The sequence below is a fragment of the Cuculus canorus genome, chromosome 29 (assembly GCF_017976375.1).
Source record: "Cuculus canorus isolate bCucCan1 chromosome 29, bCucCan1.pri, whole genome shotgun sequence".
NCBI classification, from domain to species: Eukaryota; Metazoa; Chordata; class Aves; order Cuculiformes; family Cuculidae; genus Cuculus; species Cuculus canorus.
The window spans coordinates 2601277-2618995 of record NC_071429.1 but is presented as its reverse complement, the minus strand read 5'-3'; the positions used below and the strand labels follow the sequence as shown (position 1 = coordinate 2618995).

Sequence of the window (17719 nt, the reverse complement as noted above, 5' to 3'; positions counted from 1 at the left end):
CCCATCCTCTCACCCCATAGACCCCCCCCCATCCTCCACACACTATAGACCTTCCCTATAGCCCCCCATGCATCCCCCCCTCCCCACCAGAGATCCCCAAACAGCCCCCCTCCCCACTCTAGGGCTCCATACAGACCCCCCCTCCCCACTATAGGGCTCCATACAGACCCCCCCTCCCCACTCTAGGGCTTCATACAGACTCCCCCTCCCCACTCTAGGGCTCCATGCAGGCCCCCCCTCCCCACTCTAGGGCTCCATGCAGGCCCCCCCTCCCCACTCTAGGGCTCCATACAACCCCCCCCCCCCCCTCCCCTCTCTAGGGCTCCATGCAGACTCCCCCTCCCCACTCTAGGGCTCCATGCAGACGCCCCCTCCCCACTCTAGGGCTCCATGCAGATGCCCCCTCCCACTATAGACCTCCATACCGCCCCCTTCCCCCCAAGAGACCCCCATACGACCCCCCCATCCCTGTGCCCCTCCAGGGCACCTTGGGCCACGCCTTGGCCACGCCCCCTGCCCAGCCCTCCTTTGGCCGCGCCCCTCAGCGCCGGCACTGGCTGCGCCTGACCTGTCAATCACGGCTCGTCTCCGCCTATGATTGGCTGCGGCGTGCGCCCTTACGTCACTCATCAGCCCGCCCTGCGCGCCCATTGGCTCCCGCGGCGGCAAGCCCCGCCCCTTAGATCATCTTATTTGTTGCTGGCATTGCTCGTCATTCATCCAAGCTCTCGCCCTCTCCGTGACGTCACCGCCTCCCATTGGCCGCGCATCCGCCCGTCCGCTGTCTCCGGAGCGCTGATTGGTTCCCTGAGCGGAAGTGGGCGGGGTCTCCAGGGGCTTCCGCTCCTATTGGCCGCTTGGACCGGAAGTGGCGCGGCCCTCGCGTCGCCCATTGGCGGAGCCGCCGCTCGGTCCCGCCCGCGCCAGGAGGGTTTGGTGGAGCCCCTGTTTGTGCGCTTGGGGGCCGCGACGGGAGGGGCCGGGACGGGGAACAGGTACGGGGGGGGCCGGGGCACCGGGGGGGGCGGGAGCACCGGAGGGAGGGGGCCCTGGGACCGGGGGCGGCGGCGTGGCTAGGGCTCGGGGCGGGGACCCGGGGCCTTCGGTCCCTCCCCACCCCCGGCCCCGCCGCCATCGGGGTTCCTGGTGCTGCCCCCGTGTCACCGGCTCCGCAGAACCCCGGTCTGGGGGTCCCGGTAACCGAGGGGCCCCGATCTATGGGGGGTCTTGGTTTAGGGCGGTCCCGATCTGGGCCTCCCGGTGCCCGAGGGAGGGCCCGGTGCCTGGTGGGGTTCCCAGTGCGAGGGTTGGGGGTCTCCGTCTGGGGGGTTCCCGGTAACCGAGGGATCACGGTGTATGGGGGGGGGATCTCGGTTTAGGGGCTCCCGATCTGGGGGTTCCCGGTGCCCGAGAGGAGATCCCGGTTTAAGGGGGTTCTCAGTAACCGAGGGGTTCCCGGTGTGGGCCCGGTGCTGCCGTTCATGCCCTGCACGGAGCCCCTGCGAGGCCCCAGTGTAAAACTGCAGCGGGTGGGAATCACGGCCACGGGAGGCCTGAGCAGTCCCGGTGAGCGGGAGAGGCCCCGGTGTTCCCGGCAGAGCCTCCCGTCTCCTGCAGTGCCCCACGGGACACACGGCAGCCGCGTTACCAACCTTCCACCGATCCCAGAGCCGGAATCGGGGCTTCCCGAGCGGCTCGTGGCTCGCAGCAACGGCAGCTGCGGCGGGAGGCACCGACTCATCCACGGCCTTGGCTGCGGTTCTGGCCACCACGAAGAAGGAAGAACAGGAATCCCCATCCCTGGCACCGAATCCTTATTCCCGGCATCGAAGCCACCACCACAGGCAGGAGCTGCCTGAGTCGGTGCAGGATGGGGCGCCGCGGTGCTGGCATGGAAGAGCAGCTGCCGAGTGCTATTCTTTTGGAGCCGCGGCTCCCAGGGCTCCAATCCCAAAGGGAAGCTCCGTTGGCAGCGCCAGCCCTGTTCCCCGAGCTGCGGGCGTTGTGCCAGGCCGGATCCCTCGAATCCATGTGGGAGTCGCTGTCTGTGCCGGCTCAGCACCGGAGCAGAGCCTGGAGCCCTCCTGGGTGGTCTTGAGTGTGTCGGTGCTGCCGGGTGAGGCGTGGGGCGATGGTGTGGGGCTGGAGAGACCGGGAGAGCCAGAGCTCACCGACACCTTGCCGTCACCGAGCCGGCAGCGTCCTGGGATCTTGGCATTACCTTACCGAGTGATGCTGAACGCAGAGAGCCCCGGGATGGCTTCGTGTGCTGCTTGGTGGCGTTCACTCTCTCAGGTTCGCTCTGGTGTCCCAGCATCGTTGTGTGGCAAAAGCTGGGGTCCCTCTGTAACCGGGAACCCCCCGGTGCCTGCAGGCGAATCGGAGCCCCCAGCGCCTTTGCCGGAGGGTGATTGGGACATAGGAAAAGGAACAGGAAAGCAGTTGGCCCGGCTGTCGCAACCCTTGCCGGTTGCCGCTCTCGCACTTCAGCCGGAGCTGTGCTGCCTCCAAACGGCACGGAGAGGCTGTGGGATCACAGGTGGGATGGAGGGAGGCACCCTCAGATTCCCTGCAGCACCGGTCGATCCATGTCTTGCCGCCAGCACAGCCCTTGGCCGGGGAAATCTCTGCCAGGGGAGTGGATTTATCCCGGCTGGTTCTGCCGGCACGTGCCGCTTCCCACCATGGATCCTGCCATGGATGCCGGTGGGTTGGTGGGAATACTCTGTTGTCTCGGGGTTCTGTGGATCTTCCGGGGCTCAGAAACTGCGCCTCATTCTCGAGAAGGTGGATTTGAGTGCTTGTGTCTTACGGAATCCCGAGAGGAGCCCCGGCACGGGTGGGATTCACGGCGGTACTTTTGGGGTTCGTGTCCTGAAGCGGCTTCTAGGCTGGAGAATTGGCTCCATCCGGGATCTTGGGGTTCTGCAAGGTGAGGGGCACAAGGACGGAGTCATTCGGACTTTGGCAGCTCTGGTGGGATCAACCGAAGCCTGGAGTGATCCCAGCAGCCAGCGACATCACCAGAGCGGTGGGGACGGGGCAGCTCCTGCCTCACAGCCCGGAGGAGGAGGAGGAGGATGGGGAGGAAGGTCCACACGGTGCTGGGAGCCAGGGGCCGCGCGGCTCCAGAGGGTTTGGACGAGGGGACGCGGGAGCTGTGCCAAGTGGCTGGAGAGGCGCGGGATCCAGCCGGGTGCCCGTGGTGGAAGGTCCCGGCTGGATCCTGTCCATGTGTCCTGGGGGTCCGTGCTGACCCCTGTCCGTGTGTCCCCAGGGACAGAGCCAGGCTGCCGTGCTCAGGGCCGGCTCCGGACAGGCCATCGCTCCGAGCCTGCGGAAGCGCCTGCCCTGGCAGAGGAGCAGCCTTGGGCAGGGCTGTGGCGCTGCCGGCACCGGGAATTCTGCTCCAAATACTTCAAATACTTGGAAAATCTTCAGCCCTGCCTCTGAGCTGTGAGCGCAGCGCTGGGCAGGAGCCGTCCCAAGCCGCGTCTGTGCCTGCCTTTGTCCCGCACGAGCTCTCCCAATGTTTTTTTGGGATCTAAGCATGGAGAATTGACAGGAGTCCGGCGGCCGAGGCTGCTTCCAACACTAGTGCCGAGCCGGCCTTGTCCCAGGCAGTGCCGGAGAGGGGAAGCAGCGTCCAGGCAGGCATCGTGCCGAGGAGTTGGTGTTCCCAGGGCTTTGCTATGCTGTGGCGGAGATGAGGGTGATCCCGCTTCTCCTGGAGGGGTCTGGGAATGGCTGGGATCTGTGCTGGGTGGGCGCTGCGGTTTCCAGCCAAGCTTGTCCAGCTTTAACCTTGCTCGTGGCTGCAGGCAGACGGGAAAGAGGAACCGGGAATGGACGGCTTTGCGCGTGCTGCCTCTGCGATCCCTGTCCCGTTGCCTGCCTGGCTCTGCCGGTGCAGATAAATCCCTGCTGTGGCCCCGCAACCTCGGGATTGGGACCTTACAAGGGACTCACTCCCAAGGGAAAACCCAAATCATAGAATCATCGAATAGTTTGGGTTGGAAGGGACCTTAAAGATCATCCAGTTCGGATGGGAGATGCTCCAGCCCACTCTCTGGTTTGCCTGATGGTCCTCAGGTTTCATCTCCTCCATGCACCCACCCCACGGATTCAGGAAGCCCTGATGTTCCCTGTGGGTTTCGGGAAGCTGTGGTATTCCAAGTGCTGTGCTCAATCCTGCCGTGTCTGGATTGGAGCAGGATGGGAGTGTTGGAACGGGTCCAGAGGAGGCTACAAAGATGATTCGAGGCCTGGAGCACCTCCTGTCTGAGGACAGGCTGAGAGAGTTGGGGTTGTTCAGCCTGGAGAGGAGAAGGCTCCGAGGAGATCTCATAGTGACCTTCCAGTACCTGAAGGGGCTCCGGGAAAGCTGGAGAGGGACTGTTCATAAAGGCTGTGGGGATGGGATGAGGGGGAACGGGGATGAACTGGAGAGGGGCAGAGATAGACTGGACACAAGAAGGAATTTCTTCCCCATGGGAGTGAGGAGGCCCTGGAACAGTTTGCCCAGAGCAGTGGTTTCTGCCCCATCCCTGGAAGGGTTCCAGGCCAGGTTGGATGGGGCTCGGAGCCCCTGATCCAGTGGGAGGTGTCCCTGCCCATGGCAGGGGTGGCACTGGATGGGCTTTGAGGTCCCTTCCGACCCAAACCATTCTATGATTCTATGAAAGTGCCGCGAGGGCCGCACTCTGCACCGCTGCCCAGGTGGCTCCCAGAGCCCGGCCATGCGTGTCCGGTGTGGGAAACAAAGCCAAATCAGGTCAAATGCTCCCAAACCCAGGACTGAGGAACTTGGCGATGGCGCTGGGGAGTTTGGTTCCAGCTCCTCCCAGCAGCCGGAGCAGTTCTGGCATCTCCCTGGCTGCTGTGTAAACAAGTGCGATCCAGGGCCGCTCTCGTGCTGCCCTTCCCGGCTCCGCGTGTCCCAGGAGCAGGAGGACTGGGCTGCTGACTCACTCCCAGCTCCTCGGCCGCCAGGATCCCGGCTGCCGGATTGGCTCCGTCCCTGCAATCCCTCCGGAATGGAAGGAGCGGAGCCATAGCCTGTGGATTTGTGCCCTGTGCTGCTGTGGGCACCTGGAGAACGAGCCCCAAGCCAGGGAGATATCTTGCGGAAAGACTCCGTATCCAGGGAAAGGCCCCAGGGAATGACCCCACGTCCAGGGAAAGACCCTGGGCAAAGACCCCGTTAACGAGGAGCACATCCCAGTTCACGGCAGGAGGAGTTTTCCCACTGCAGCTCAGCCAAGTGCGTCTCTGAGCAGTCCCGACAGCCCCTGGGAGCCTCGCTCCGAGCGCTCCCGGTGTGCCGACGGCTTTCTCCTCCTTCCAGGACAGGCGAGCGGATCGACGGCCAGCGCCCTGCGCCCCCCTGCCCCACACCGACGCCTCGGTGCCTTCCCGGCTCTCCGGATCGCGCCAGCAGCACCCGGCCATGAGCAGCCGAGGAGCGGCCAGGCCGAACGGGCAGTCCCAAGCCAGTAAGATCTGCCAGTTCAAACTGGTGCTGCTGGGAGAGTCGGCGGTGGGGAAATCCAGCCTGGTGCTGCGCTTCGTCAAGGGCCAATTCCACGAGTACCAGGAGAGCACCATCGGTGGTGAGTTCCCCCGGAAACCGCAGACACCCCCACCTTGGGTCTATCCCTCTCAATTCCCATTAATCCCAGCCCTCCTGCAGCCACGGAGCGGGTGCTCCGGGTGGGAATCGGGCTGCACGCCCCATCCTGCGGTCTCGCAGCGGGATCCCTCAGCACAGGAGCCCTTCCCGATCCCACGAGGAGCGCGCTGCTCGCCCGGAGCACCCGGGATTTTATTCCTGAGCAGCATCAGTGCGTGGCGTGGCTAACGACCGCAGCGTGGCTAATGACCATAGCGCAGCTAATGACCGCAGCGTGGCTAACGAACGCAATTAACAGGCTCCTCCACCCCACTGGGCCGGTGCCAGGGTGTGAGGAGGGCTCTCAACTCCCGTTGGGCACCTGCCTGCCGTGGGAGCAGCCGATGCCGCGACGTTTAACGCCGTCTTCCCTCCCGGCAGCGGCGTTCCTGACACAGTCCGTCTGCCTGGACGACACGACGGTAAAGTTTGAGATCTGGGATACGGCCGGGCAGGAGCGGTACCACAGCCTGGCCCCCATGTACTACCGCGGCGCCCAGGCTGCCATCGTCGTCTACGACATCACCAACCAGGTGGGATCCTGCTCCGCGCCCCCGGGGGGGTTTGGTGGCTGCGGGGGCTCCGTGGAGGGATGAGGGTTCATCCCGGTGATGGGATGAGCCCTGAGATCTCAGCTCTGCTCCCAGGAGACGTTTGCGCGGGCGAAGACATGGGTGAAGGAGCTGCAGCGCCAGGCCAGCCCCAGCATCGTCATCGCCCTCGCCGGCAACAAGGCCGATCTGGCCAGCAAGCGGATGGTGGAGTACGAGGTAAGTGTGGGGCCGCTCCACGCTCACTGCCCAGCCCCGGTTTCCCCCATTCCGGTGCTCTGGAGCCTCAGCCGACTGCTCGACCACTCTTCCAGGAGGCACAGGCCTACGCAGATGACAACAGCCTCCTGTTCATGGAGACATCGGCCAAGACGGCAATGAATGTCAATGACCTCTTCCTGGCCATCGGTGAGAGTCTGGGGTGATGGGGGGGGATCGAGGGGTGGCAGCTTCCGTCCTGGAGCGTTTTGAGGAGGCTGAGAAGGGCTGGAGCCTGTCCTGCGCTCCGGTGAGCCTGGCTGTGCCACGGGCTGCCGGGTGCTGCCGGGGCGCTTGCCAGTGCAAGGGCAGCTTGAAGGGAAACGGCTCCTTGGTCCTGGTGTGGCTAGGGGGGCTCTGGACAGGGTGGCTTTGGGGTGCAGCTGGGGTCCAGCCAGGATGACTTTGGATGAGGTGGCTCTGGGGTCTGTCTGGGGGGGCTCCGTGGTGGAGCCACGGTCCCACTGGGATGGCTCTGGGGTCCCACTGGGATGGCTCTGGACGAAGTGGCTCTGGGGTCTGTCTGGGGGGGCTCCGTGGTGCAGCCGCAGTCCCACTGGGATGGCTCTGGGGTCCCACTGGGATGGCTCTGGATGAAGTGGCTCTGGGGTCCCACCAGGGTGGCTCTGGGGTCTGTCTGGGGGGCTCCGTGGTGCAGCCGCGGTCCCACTGGGATGGCTCTGGGGTCCCACTGGGATGGCTCTGGATGAAGTGGCTCTGGGGTCCCACCAGAGTGGCTCTGGGGTCTGTCTGGGGGGGCTCCGTGGTGCAGCCGCGGTCCCACTGGGATGGCTCTGGGGTCCAGCCAGGATGGCTCTGGACCGGGTGGCTCCGCGGTGTGCCCGGCTCCCTGGTGCTGCCGCAGCTCCCGCAGCCGTGGGGCTGAGCCGCGGTGCGAGCCCCCATCCCGCTCCCATCTCCCCTGTTTCCCCCCCCCCAGCCAAGAAGCTCCCGAAGAGCGAGCCGCAGAGCACGAGCGGCGCGGGCGGCCGGAGCCGAGGCGTGGACCTGCACGAGCAGAGCCAGCAGAGCCGGAGCCAGTGCTGTAGCAACTGAGGGGTGACCTACGCGGCGGCCGAGCCGGACAGCACCCCCACCCCTGTCCCCCACCTCTCCTCCGTTAACGGCACAGCGACTCCCGGCTGATCCAGACCCTCCCGAGCTCCCTCCAACCGCACTTTTTAATGCTTCGGAACCACCGCCAGGCTCCCGGCACCACCTCCCGACGGCAGCGCGACGAAAGCAGCCGGGGACTCGACTTCTGAGAAAAACAGAAACTCTTCTTCACTTTGTATTATAGGTGCAAATAGCAACCGGATCTTCCGATTCCTCCCTCTCCCCGCTCTGGGAAAAACCCTGTGCCCACTCACGGCTCTTTTTCCGCCCTCCCTGGAGAGCCGGAGCTGGAGAGACCGGAGCAGCGGCCTCGCAGGGTCAGGCTGTGGCCGAGCAGCCAGAGCCTCCGGGAAACATGGGTTTTTCCCAGGGGTTTCACGGATTTCTTCTTCATTTGTACTTTTTTTTCCCTTCTTATTTCCTCTGTTTTGCTGTCAGGAGAAGGGGGGAAAAGCTGCAGCGTCCTTCATTCCTTCCCAGGTGGCCTTTTTTTGCCAGAGGATTGGAAGTGCCTGGGAAGTTTTTAGAGGGGAGGGGGATATCGGTCCCCGCTCGCCCCTCGCCTGCGCTCCCCACGGCCGATCCCGCCGGCCTCTCCTCTCGCTCGGCGGCGACGGCTCTGCTTTGCACTTTACTCGGGGGAACGTCCCGTTCAAGATGCACCTTGGCTTTTTTCCTTTGCTCCTCTTGGATCTGAGCCCTCGGGGGCGGCGGACGGGGAAGGAGGCTCCGCGGTTCCGCTTTTCCCAAGGAGTTCCCTTGGTTGGAGGAACCCTCAGGAGAGTCGGGATGGGGCCAAGCGCTGTCACGGGGTCCCCGCGGCGGAACAGAAAGGCCCCAGGGAGACACCCCCCCCTCTTTGGGGGGAGGCAGGTGGCACTCCCTGCTGTGTGGAGACCCCCCGAAAACCAGAGATACCCCAAATCCAGGGGCATTCTGGAGCAGGGAGACCTCAAAATCAGGGACAGCCCAGTGTGGGGCACCCTAAAAGTAGGGGCACCCCAAAACCAGAGACACCCCAGCGTGGGGCACCCCAAAGCGGCAGCACCGCTGGGTCCCTGCGCCGCGGCTGCGTCCTGGCGCTGCCGGAGCCCCCGGCTCAGTCTGGGGGGGCTCTGTTTGTAGCGGGGGGGGTGGTTCGAGAGGCTGTGGGGTAGAGGGACCCGTCCTGTATGAAGCCCCCCACGGCGGGGGCAGAGCCCGCAGCCCCCCCAGAGCCCCCTCAGCACCAATTCTGTCTCCTCTCAGACCAGGATCCGGCTGTGGGAGCCCCCCCCAAATCCGTGCCGTGTATTTAGCCAGGGCTCCCCCTTTCCCCCCCCAATCCAACGCTGCAGCTTTTCTCTCTCGATTCCTCCTTTATTTCCTTTTTTTTGCTTCTTCTCTGATAACGATTCTTTATTTTTTTCGGCTTTGACGAAGCTCCTCCATCGCATTAATTAACGAGCGCGGTAACAGAACTCAACTGATGTATTTAATGTAAGTAAAACCAAACCAAACAACTCAAAAATAAGGCGAACCCCCCCCACCCCTTTGTGTGCTCAGGGAGGGATTTGGGGGTTCAATCGATCGCTGCGTTGTTGGCATCCGGCAGCAAAAGCGACGTCTCCAGCTCCTGCCCGATGCCAACAGCTGATGGGAGGCTCCTGCCCTGCCCTGATAACGCTTATCGGCGTGACCAGCGGGGCGGTGGCCCACGGGTGTTGCCCGCTGCTCGCCCCGGGTGACGAACGGCACCGATGCCGTTGGCCCTTTAAGCACTGCGCGTTGCCCCTTTAAGCCCCCCGCCGCTGCGGACCCCACTGCGCGAGGCCACGCCCACCCCACCCGTTAGCACTTCTAGAGAGGGCGTGGCCAAACAGTGAGGCCACGAGCCCTCCCGCCCCTCTCTTAAAGCGGCAGCGCCAGCCGCGGGGTTGCGTTACCGGAGCCGTTAACGCAGGTGCGTGGACGGGAAAACCGGGACTACGATGGGGCTACGCGGAGCGGGACCGGTACGGGGGGGGGGGGCGAGGATGCTCCGCGCGGGACCCCTGCGGGCCGCTTTTCCCCCTTCCTTCCATCCCTTGGGTCCCTGATACCCTGGTACCGGTTCCCAATCCCTATGCCCCGGTTCCCGGTAGCAGTTCCCGGTCCCAATTCTAGATGGCCCGGTTTCCGGGCCCGGTAACCGTTTGCAGTCCCGGTTCCGGGTGTCCCGGTTCTCGGTGTTGGTGCCCCAGTTCCCGGTTCCGGTTCCCAGTCCCGGTCCCCGTCCCGGTTCCGGTTCCCAGTTCCCGGTGCTGGTTCCCAATCCCGGTCCCGGTTCCCAGTTCCCGGTAGCGGTTCCCAATCCCGGTCCCGGTGCTGGTTCCCAGTTCCCGTCCCGGTTCCCAATCCCGGTAGCGGTTCCCGGTCCCGGTCCCGGTCCCGTTCCCAGCCGCCGCTCTGTCCCCGCAGGTCCCGCCGATGCTGTTGCTCCGCGCCGCCGCCGGGCGCAGGTAGGACCCCCCCCCCCGCCCCCCGCTTTGTCCTCCCCCGTTCCCCCCTTTGTCCCACCCCCGTTCCCCCCGGTTCCGGTGCCATTCGGCTCTCCCCGCAGGCTCCCGGTTCCCCCCCGCCGCCCCTGCTCCCGGTTCCCCCCCGGGACCCCGGCGAGGGGGGGGGCACCGCGGGGGGTGGCCCCGGTGCTGGCGGCGCTGCTGGGGCTCGGGGCTGCCGTGGCCTATGGAGAGCGGCGGCGGAGGGTGAGCGGGGCGGGGGGGGGACCGGGGGACACCGGGGCTGCTGAGTCCGGGGATGGATGAGACCCGGGGAGCGGGGGGGGAACACCGGGACTGGGGGGGCACTGGGATGGGGAGGGAGGGACGGGGACCTGGGGGGGTCACCAGGACTGGGGGACACAATGATGGAGGGGCACTGGGACGGGGGTTGGGGGGCACTGGTATTGGGGGGGGCACTGGGATGGGGGGGCACTGGGACGGGGATTGGGGGGGGCACTGGGATTGGGGGGGGCAGTGGGATCAGGGCAGGGGGGCACTGGGACGGGGGGGCACTGGGACGGGGGTTGGGGGGCACTGGGATCAGGGCAGGGGGGCACTGGGTTGGGGGGCACTGGGGCGGGGGTTGGGGGGCACTGGGATGGGGTTGGGGGGGCACTGGGACGGGGGTTGGGGGGCACTGGGGCGGGGGGGGCACCGGGCTGCCCATATCCTGGGGAGAGACCCCCCCATGACCTTCTCTGGGTGCCACGTCCCCCCGAGGCATTGAGGTGCCGGTTTTGGGGGGAGACCCCAAGATCCTGGAGGTGGGGCGAGCCCCGGGGAGGGCTCAGTGCCCCCCCCGATCAGGGCTTGGCCGCCCCCAGGTGGCGCAGGCGGCGCAGGCCCCCCCTGCGCCCCAGTTCCCCCTGTACACGCGGGAGGAAGTGGGGCGCCACCGCTCACCCCGCGACCGCGTCTGGGTCACCCACGGCACCGAAGTCTTCGATGTCACTGACTTCGTGGAGCTTCATCCCGGGGGGGCCGAGAAGCTGCTGCTGGCGGCCGGGGGGGCCCTGGAGCCCTTCTGGGCCCTCTACGCCGTCCACAGCCAACCCCACGTCCTGGAGCTGCTCCGTGAGTACAAAATCGGGGAGCTGCACCCCGAGGATGCGGCATCGGCGCCCGCCGTCCTCCCCCAGGACCCCTTCGCCGGAGACCCCCCCCGGCACCCCGCGCTGCGCGTCAACAGCCAGAAGCCGTTCAACGCCGAGCCGCCGCCGGAGCTGTTGGCCGAGCGTTTCTTGACGCCCAACGAGCTCTTCTTCACCCGTAACCACCTCCCGGTGCCGGCGGTGGAGCCCGGCGCGTACCGGCTGCGGGTGGAGGGGCCGGGGGGCCAGGGGGTCTCGCTGTCGCTGGCTGAGCTACGCCACCGCTTTCCCAAACACGAGGTGACGGCCACGCTGCAGTGTGCCGGCAACCGCCGCAGCGAGATGAGCCGCGTCCGCCCCGTCAAGGGTTTGGCGTGGGACATCGGAGCCATCAGCACCGCGCGGTGGGGCGGCGCGCGCCTGCGGGACGTCCTGCTCCACGCCGGCTTCGGCGAGGAACGCGAAGGCGAATGGCACGTCTGCTTCGAGGGTTTGGATGCCGACGTCGGAGGAACCACGTACGGCGCTTCCATCCCTTATAACCGCGCCATCAACCCGGCGGCCGACGTCTTGCTGGCTTACGAGATGAACGGCGAGGAGCTGCCGCGCGACCACGGCTTCCCCGTCCGCGTGGTGGTGCCCGGCGTGGTGGGCGCCCGCAGCGTCAAGTGGCTGCAGCGCGTGGCCGTCAGCCCGGCCGAGAGCCCCAGCCACTGGCAGCAGAACGACTACAAGGGCTTCTGCCCCAGCGTCGACTGGGACACGGTGGATTATTCCACGGCGCCCGCCATCCAGGAGCTGCCGGTGCAGTCGGCCATCACCTCCCCGCGTCCCGGTGCCACGGTGCCGGCGGGAGAGCTGACGGTGAAAGGCTACGCCTGGAGCGGCGGTGGACGGCGCGTGGTTCGCGTGGACGTCTCGCTGGACGGCGGCCGGAGCTGGCGTGTGGCGCGGCTGCTGGGCGAGCGGCCGGTGCCGGGGCGAGCGTGGGCGTGGGTGCTGTGGGAGTTGGAGACGCCGGTGACGGAGGGCGCCGAGCTGGACATCGTCTGCAAAGCGGTGGATGAGAGTTATAACGTCCAGCCCGACAGCGTGGCACCCATCTGGAACCTGCGCGGGGTCCTGAGCAACGCCTGGCACCGCGTCGGCGTCACCGTCGCCCGCTGAGCGGCTCCGCTGCCTTTGCCCGTTGTCCGGCGGCCGCCAAGGCGCAAAGGTCGCCGCTTTTTACGGCTCCCGACGTGTGAAAGTGGCTCCATAAAGATTGCGCAGGTTTATGGACTCGCCGTTTCCTGGGGCAGCGCGAGGACAGGGGGGGACGTGGGGACAGCGGGGGGGCGGCGCTGGGAACCCCACAGCCGTGAGAACCCCTGACTCTGTGGGATCCCCCTGACTCTGGGATCCCCCTGACTCTGGGACCCCCTCTGGGACCCCCTGACCCAATGGGACCCCCTGACTCTAGGACCCCCCCCCCGGGATCCCCCTGACTCTGGGAACCCCTGACTCTGGGACCCCCCTGACCCAATGGGACCCCCTGACTCTGGGACCCCCCCTGGGACCCCCCTGACCCAATGGGACCCCCTGACTCTGGGACACCCCCCCCGGGATCCCCCTGACTCTGGGAACCCCTGACTCTGGGACCTCCCTGACCCAATGGGACCCCCTGACTCTGGGACACCCCCCCCGGGATCCCCCTGACTCTGGGACCCCCCTGACCCAATGGGACTCCCTGACTCTGGGACACCCCCCCCGGGATCCCCCTGACTCTGGGACCCCCCTGACCCAATGGGACCCCCTGACTCTGGGACCCCCCCTGGGACCCCCCTGACCCAATGGGACTCCCTGACCCAATGGGACCCCCCTGACTCTAGGACCCCCCCCCCCCGGGATCCCCCTGACTCTGGGAACCCCTGACTCTGGGACCCCCTGACCCAATGGGACCCCCTGACTCTGGGAACCCCTGACTCTGGGACCCCCCTGACCCAATGGGACCCCCTGACTCTAGGACCCCCCCCCCCCCCAGGATCCCCCTGAGCCTGGGACCCCCCTGACCCCATGAGACCCCCTGACTCTGGGACCCCCCCCCGGGACACCTCTGACTCTGGGACTCCCCTGACCCCATGGGACCCCCTGACCCCTACTCTGGGACCCCCTGGTACCCCCCTCCCCTCTGGTACCCCCCTCCCCTCCGGGACCCCAAGGGACCTTTTTGACCCTATGGGACCTCCTTAACCCGACGCAGCCCCCGCCCGCAGGGGAATCCTGTTCCTCGGGGACCCACAACCTCACAGGACCCCCCTGACCCCATATAACCCCATCCCTATGGGACCCCCCCCTTATCTCTAGGGCACCCCTTCTCCCCAAGGACCCCTCTGACCCTATAGAATCCTCTGATCCCTATGGAACCCCCGTCCCTATGGCATTCAGGCTGTGCCCCTACAACCCCCTGAGACCCCAGACCCTCCCTATGGGATCCCCCCTCCCCCAGAGCTCCTGGGCCTGCAGACACCCCCCTTCCCCCCCGAACCCCATGGTGGGGACCCCATTATCCCCCCTCCAGCCCCATGGGGACACCAAATCCCCCTGAACCCCATGGTGGCGGCCGCATTATCCTCCCTACACCCCCTGGGGAACCTCGTCCCGGTCCCTTGGAGCCACTCACGGGTTGCCTCGGGGAGTCCCGGTGCCTCTGGGTGCACCGCGGCCCCGCCGTGTCCATTACCGGCTGTCGGTTACCCGTTATCGGCTATCGATTAGCATCCCCTCGCACCCCCCCCCGCTCCCACTATCCATCGATGGCCTCAGCGCTCTGCTGCCCGACCTGGGAGGCTGCTCGATGCTCTCGGCTGTGCCCCCACCCCCCCCCGCACCGCGGCGGGTCGAGGGCTCGGCGCTCGGCTGAGCCCTCCCTCCTCCCCCCCGCCCTCCCGGCGGGTCGATGCGCCGGCGCTCGGCCGCGCGGCCTGGCTGGGCCGGAAGTGGCTCGGGGCGGGGGGGCCCGGGCTCCGCAGGTGAAGCCGCCGATGGAGCGGGGGCCGCGGCCCTGAGCCCCCCCCGGGGGGGCCTCCCCGCGCCCCGCCGGTGAGGGAGGGGGCTGCCGGGGCGGGAGGCTGCCGGGGAAGAGGGGGAGGCCGGTTTGGGGAGGAGGGAGCGGGATGGGGGGGCTGTCAGCGGTGGGGGGCGCGGGGGTGAGGGGGGCAGCTGGTTTTGGGGGTGAATGAGGGGAGGGAGGGGCTGCTGGGATGTGGCGTGGCGGGGGGGCTATTGAGGGTAACTGTTTTGAGGAGGTGAGGAGGGTGGGGAGGGGTTGTTAGCGGGGCAGCTGGTTTGGGGGGGCTCTTGGGGTGGGGAGGGAGCTGCTTTTGGGGGGGGGGATGTTTGGGGGGGCGTCGCCGGGGGCGGGGGGGTAGCTGGTTTGGGGGGCGGGCATAGGGGGTGAGCAGGATGGGCTGTGGTGGAGGGCAGCTGCTTTTGGGGGGTGGTTTTGGGGAGGTTCAAAGTGTGAGCAGCCCGGAGGGGGCTGTTGGGGTGGGGGGGGCAGCTGGTTTTGGGGTGCTGTTTGAGCCGAGGGCAGGGAGAATCAAGAGAGCGTCAGTTACCAGTCCCTAACGGAACCTCGGGCTGCTGCCCGGCCGCGGCGGTTCCTGAAGGGGCCCCCGAGGTGCTGGCAGGGTCCGGGAAGCTCCTGAGCCCCGGCTGCTGCCTCGCTCTCTGCTTGTGCTGGGGCTCAGCTCTGGGTTTGGGGGGGATCACCTCCCCATCCTGCGGGATCCGGGTGTTCCCGGGGTGCCGGTGCCTCAATCAAGCCACGTCCGTGTGCCGTGCTCCGTGCCTGGTGTGGCTGCATCCGTGGGGCTGGGGTGGTTTGGTCAGGAGAAACTCTCAGATCCCTTCCCGGCACAGGCAAAACGGGGAGCGTTCGGTGTCTGCCCCACGGGAGCCGCCGTGGGGAAGGGTGAGCCCTGTCCTGTGGAATGGCAGCCGGAGGATAACGGGGTTTGGCCTCGTCTTGGCTTTTGCTTCCAAGGACTCGGGGAAACTTGAGCAGCCTCCGTGAGCCAGCGCCGGGGCCTCGCGGAGGTGTTGGTGATCGGAGGAGCTGGAGCCAGCAGGTCCCGGAGCGTGGGTTCTGTTGGCCCAGCAGCTCCCGAGGGAACCGCGGGGGCTGGCAGAGGGCAGCGGATGTGGAGCATCCAGCAGCGGATCCGTTTTCCTCTGCTTTCAGGGGATCGGCTCCTGTTAAAACTCTCACGGTTGTTGTTAGCGAGGTCGGGTTGGGGATGACAGCACTGATAATCCAGGACTGCTTCGCTGCCGAAGGGCTGTGTCTCTGTCCTGTGTTCCATGTCTGTCTGTCCCAGACAGCACTGAAGTAGGAATCTCCTTCCTCCCTCCTTCCTCCCTCCTTCCTCCCTCCTTCCTCCCTCCTTCCTCCCTCCTTCCTCCCTCCTTCCTCCCTCCTTCCTCCCTCCTTCCTCCCTCCTTCCTCCCTCCTTCCTCCCTCCTTCCTCCCTCCTTCCCGGTGCTCTTCTGGCAGCTCTTCCTGCCGTCAGGCCCAGTGTCGCGGCTCTCGGTCGCGGTGATGCCCGGGCACAGCGCGGGGTCAGGGTGGCACAGTGGTGCGATGGAAGGCATCCTCGCTTTGTCATGTCTTCAAACTTCCTTGGAGTCCCCAAATTCTGGGATCGCGTTTGAGATGTGGTGTCTGTGCTCAGAGGGGGCTGATGGGATCACCTTAAAATTCCTAAATCTCAGAAGCGCTCGGGCGGGTGCCGCGGCGGCGTCGACCCGAGGTGTCCTCTCTGGCTGCCACCGTGTCTCGAGAAGCGTTGTGGCGCTGGGAATTGTTCTGCAGTGCTTGAGGTGTAACCAGAAGCACCAGGAGAAGGGAATGGGAAAGGGAATGCGCTGCCTTCCTTAAGGAATGTAGAGCTTGGAGGATTGGGAAATAATGATCGACGGGAGTCCGGCATCGGAGGGCTCGTGGAGCAGAGTTGTGAGATCTGAGAGGTTTTTCCCTCTCTAGGGTGTTTGTGCCTTCCCAGATGGAACAGGGATCTGGTGCCTCTCCGGGGGCCTGGCCGCTCTCCGGAGCCGTTATCCGTGCAGAGGACAAACCCCAACGGCGCCGTGTGGAGAGGGAGGGCTCCAAACTGGGCTAATACAGAGGACGTTTTTCCTTGAGAGCAGCCACTTGGGGAAAAGCCCTGGTTTCGGAGGGAGGAGAGCGCTGAGCCGCGCCAGAGGCCTGCGCTCTAATTAGAGTGGCTTCGTTTCCCGATTCCCAAGCTGATCACACCTGAAAGCTGGGAAGAAAGCTCTGGAGCTGTGCCAGAGGGTCCTGCGTGTAGAGGTTTGTCCTGGTATGAGTCCTCACCGCGCTGTCTGCCTCGGATCCTGCTCCAGAGTGGGGATGAGCACCGTGCTCTGGGCTGGGGTGACTGCTGAGGTGTTCCCTTCCTCGGCTGTAGGGGAGCTTGGAAGCGGCTGCCGTCGCTCCTGGTGGTGCCGGCACCGAGCAGGGATGAGCAGACGCTGCATCCCTAGCAGCAGCTGCTTTCTCCCAGGAATGTCTCCTCACCCAGGCCGGGACACAGGGTTTTGCCACCCGGCTACGCAGCCTTTTTGTAGGAAGGACTCTGGGAACGCCGACATGCGGAGCTGCTTCCCAGGCAAGGTTCATTCCGGGCTACGCTGCTGTGGAGCCACAGGTCCCGGCGACCCAGCTCGGCTTTTAAATTACAATTCCTGCTTTCGAGGCAGGGGGGAAAAAACCACTGCCACACAGGGCTCCCGAACTGCTCCCAGGAGCGGTTTCTGGGTCCCCTTCCAAAATCTGGAGCAGTAAGGAGTCCATCTCTTATCCCACATCATCCCGTTAGTGGTAATGAGAGCGTGGGAGCTACAGTACGGGCTCCTTGGCTGATTGTGTTTGGCTGATCATTAGCTGATTACTTGGAGGACAATTAATGCCTTGCCCTCGCTTCTCCCTGTGGTTTGGGGAGGACGCCGGGCTCTGCTTATCCCTGGCCTCGGCTCTGAGCCCGGAGTGGGACGGGGCGATGCCGGCAGCTCTCCGTGCCGCATCCTCACCCGCGGTGCCGCCCGAGAGCCGCTCGGCACAGGGTCTTATTTAAATTCCGAGGGTTTCTGCAGAGGAAGGGGAGAAGGGGCTGTGTTTGCCAATTTGGGTTTGCGTGTTGTGCTCTCTGGGCAGAGCAGAGACCCCACCAGCGTGGCTCCCTGAGTCCGGGCGCGTTCCTTCTCCGTTAACACCAAGCCGGTAGCCAGGCTGAGGGGGAGCTAAGCCCAGCCGAACATCCCTGTCCGTGCTGTTGGGAGTGTGTGTTGCCCAGAGCAGGGCTGGCACAGGGAAAAATCCATTTCCAAAAGGAACAACTGGATCATTTCTATGTGGAAGAAGGTTCCCGGGTTCCTGGGAATGCCCCTGCTTGCACACACCCCACGGATCCTGTTTCCTTCACGAGGGACGGTTCATCCTCACAAATC

At 65.8% G+C, this 17719-nt stretch overlaps 4 protein-coding genes across 14 annotated transcripts in view; all 4 read left to right on the top strand.

Moving 5' to 3' along the window:
- The first annotated feature begins 863 nt into the window (after window positions 1-863).
- Window positions 864-7560, top strand: RAB5B (RAB5B, member RAS oncogene family). 2 transcript variants are annotated; one of them, XM_054051631.1, is made up of 6 exons: window positions 864-995; window positions 5348-5612; window positions 6053-6204; window positions 6319-6441; window positions 6537-6630; window positions 7421-7560. In XM_054051631.1, exons 2-6 carry the CDS (start codon window positions 5450-5452, stop codon window positions 7534-7536), a joined length of 648 nt encoding a protein of 215 aa, XP_053907606.1. In that variant the 5' UTR covers window positions 864-995; window positions 5348-5449; the 3' UTR covers window positions 7537-7560. The 2 variants fall into 2 exon arrangements, with proteins under 2 accessions (XP_053907606.1, XP_053907608.1); XM_054051633.1 differs by lacking the exon at window positions 864-995 and adding an exon at window positions 4743-5263.
- Window positions 1560-4037, top strand: LOC128849497 (uncharacterized). Its single transcript, XM_054051629.1, has 2 exons — window positions 1560-2932; window positions 3278-4037. The coding sequence occupies exons 1-2, from the start codon at window positions 2233-2235 to the stop codon at window positions 3451-3453; spliced, it is 876 nt and encodes a 291-aa protein (XP_053907604.1). The 5' UTR covers window positions 1560-2232; the 3' UTR covers window positions 3454-4037.
- Window positions 7561-9018: 1458 nt separating the features above from the next.
- Window positions 9019-12486, top strand: SUOX (sulfite oxidase). 2 transcript variants are annotated; one of them, XM_054051627.1, is made up of 4 exons: window positions 9019-9075; window positions 10036-10076; window positions 10178-10322; window positions 10943-12376. In XM_054051627.1, the coding sequence occupies exons 2-4, from the start codon at window positions 10045-10047 to the stop codon at window positions 12374-12376; spliced, it is 1611 nt and encodes a 536-aa protein (XP_053907602.1). In that variant the 5' UTR covers window positions 9019-9075; window positions 10036-10044. The 2 variants fall into 2 exon arrangements, with proteins under 2 accessions (XP_053907602.1, XP_053907603.1); XM_054051628.1 differs by lacking the exon at window positions 9019-9075 and adding an exon at window positions 9137-9538 and having other exon boundaries at window positions 10943-12486.
- IKZF4 (IKAROS family zinc finger 4) overlaps window positions 12369-17719 on the top strand; it is a 26609-nt gene continuing 21258 nt past the window's right edge. For 2 of the 9 annotated variants that reach the window (XM_054051621.1, XM_054051614.1), the window contains exon 1: window positions 14151-14290. The gene's annotated coding sequence lies outside the window, so the exon portion shown is untranslated. Of the gene's footprint in view, window positions 12482-14150; window positions 14291-15358; window positions 15582-15774; window positions 16573-17719 lie in introns of those variants that run through there. The other 7 variants (XM_054051616.1, XM_054051617.1, XM_054051624.1 and 4 more) reach the window with 7 other exon arrangements.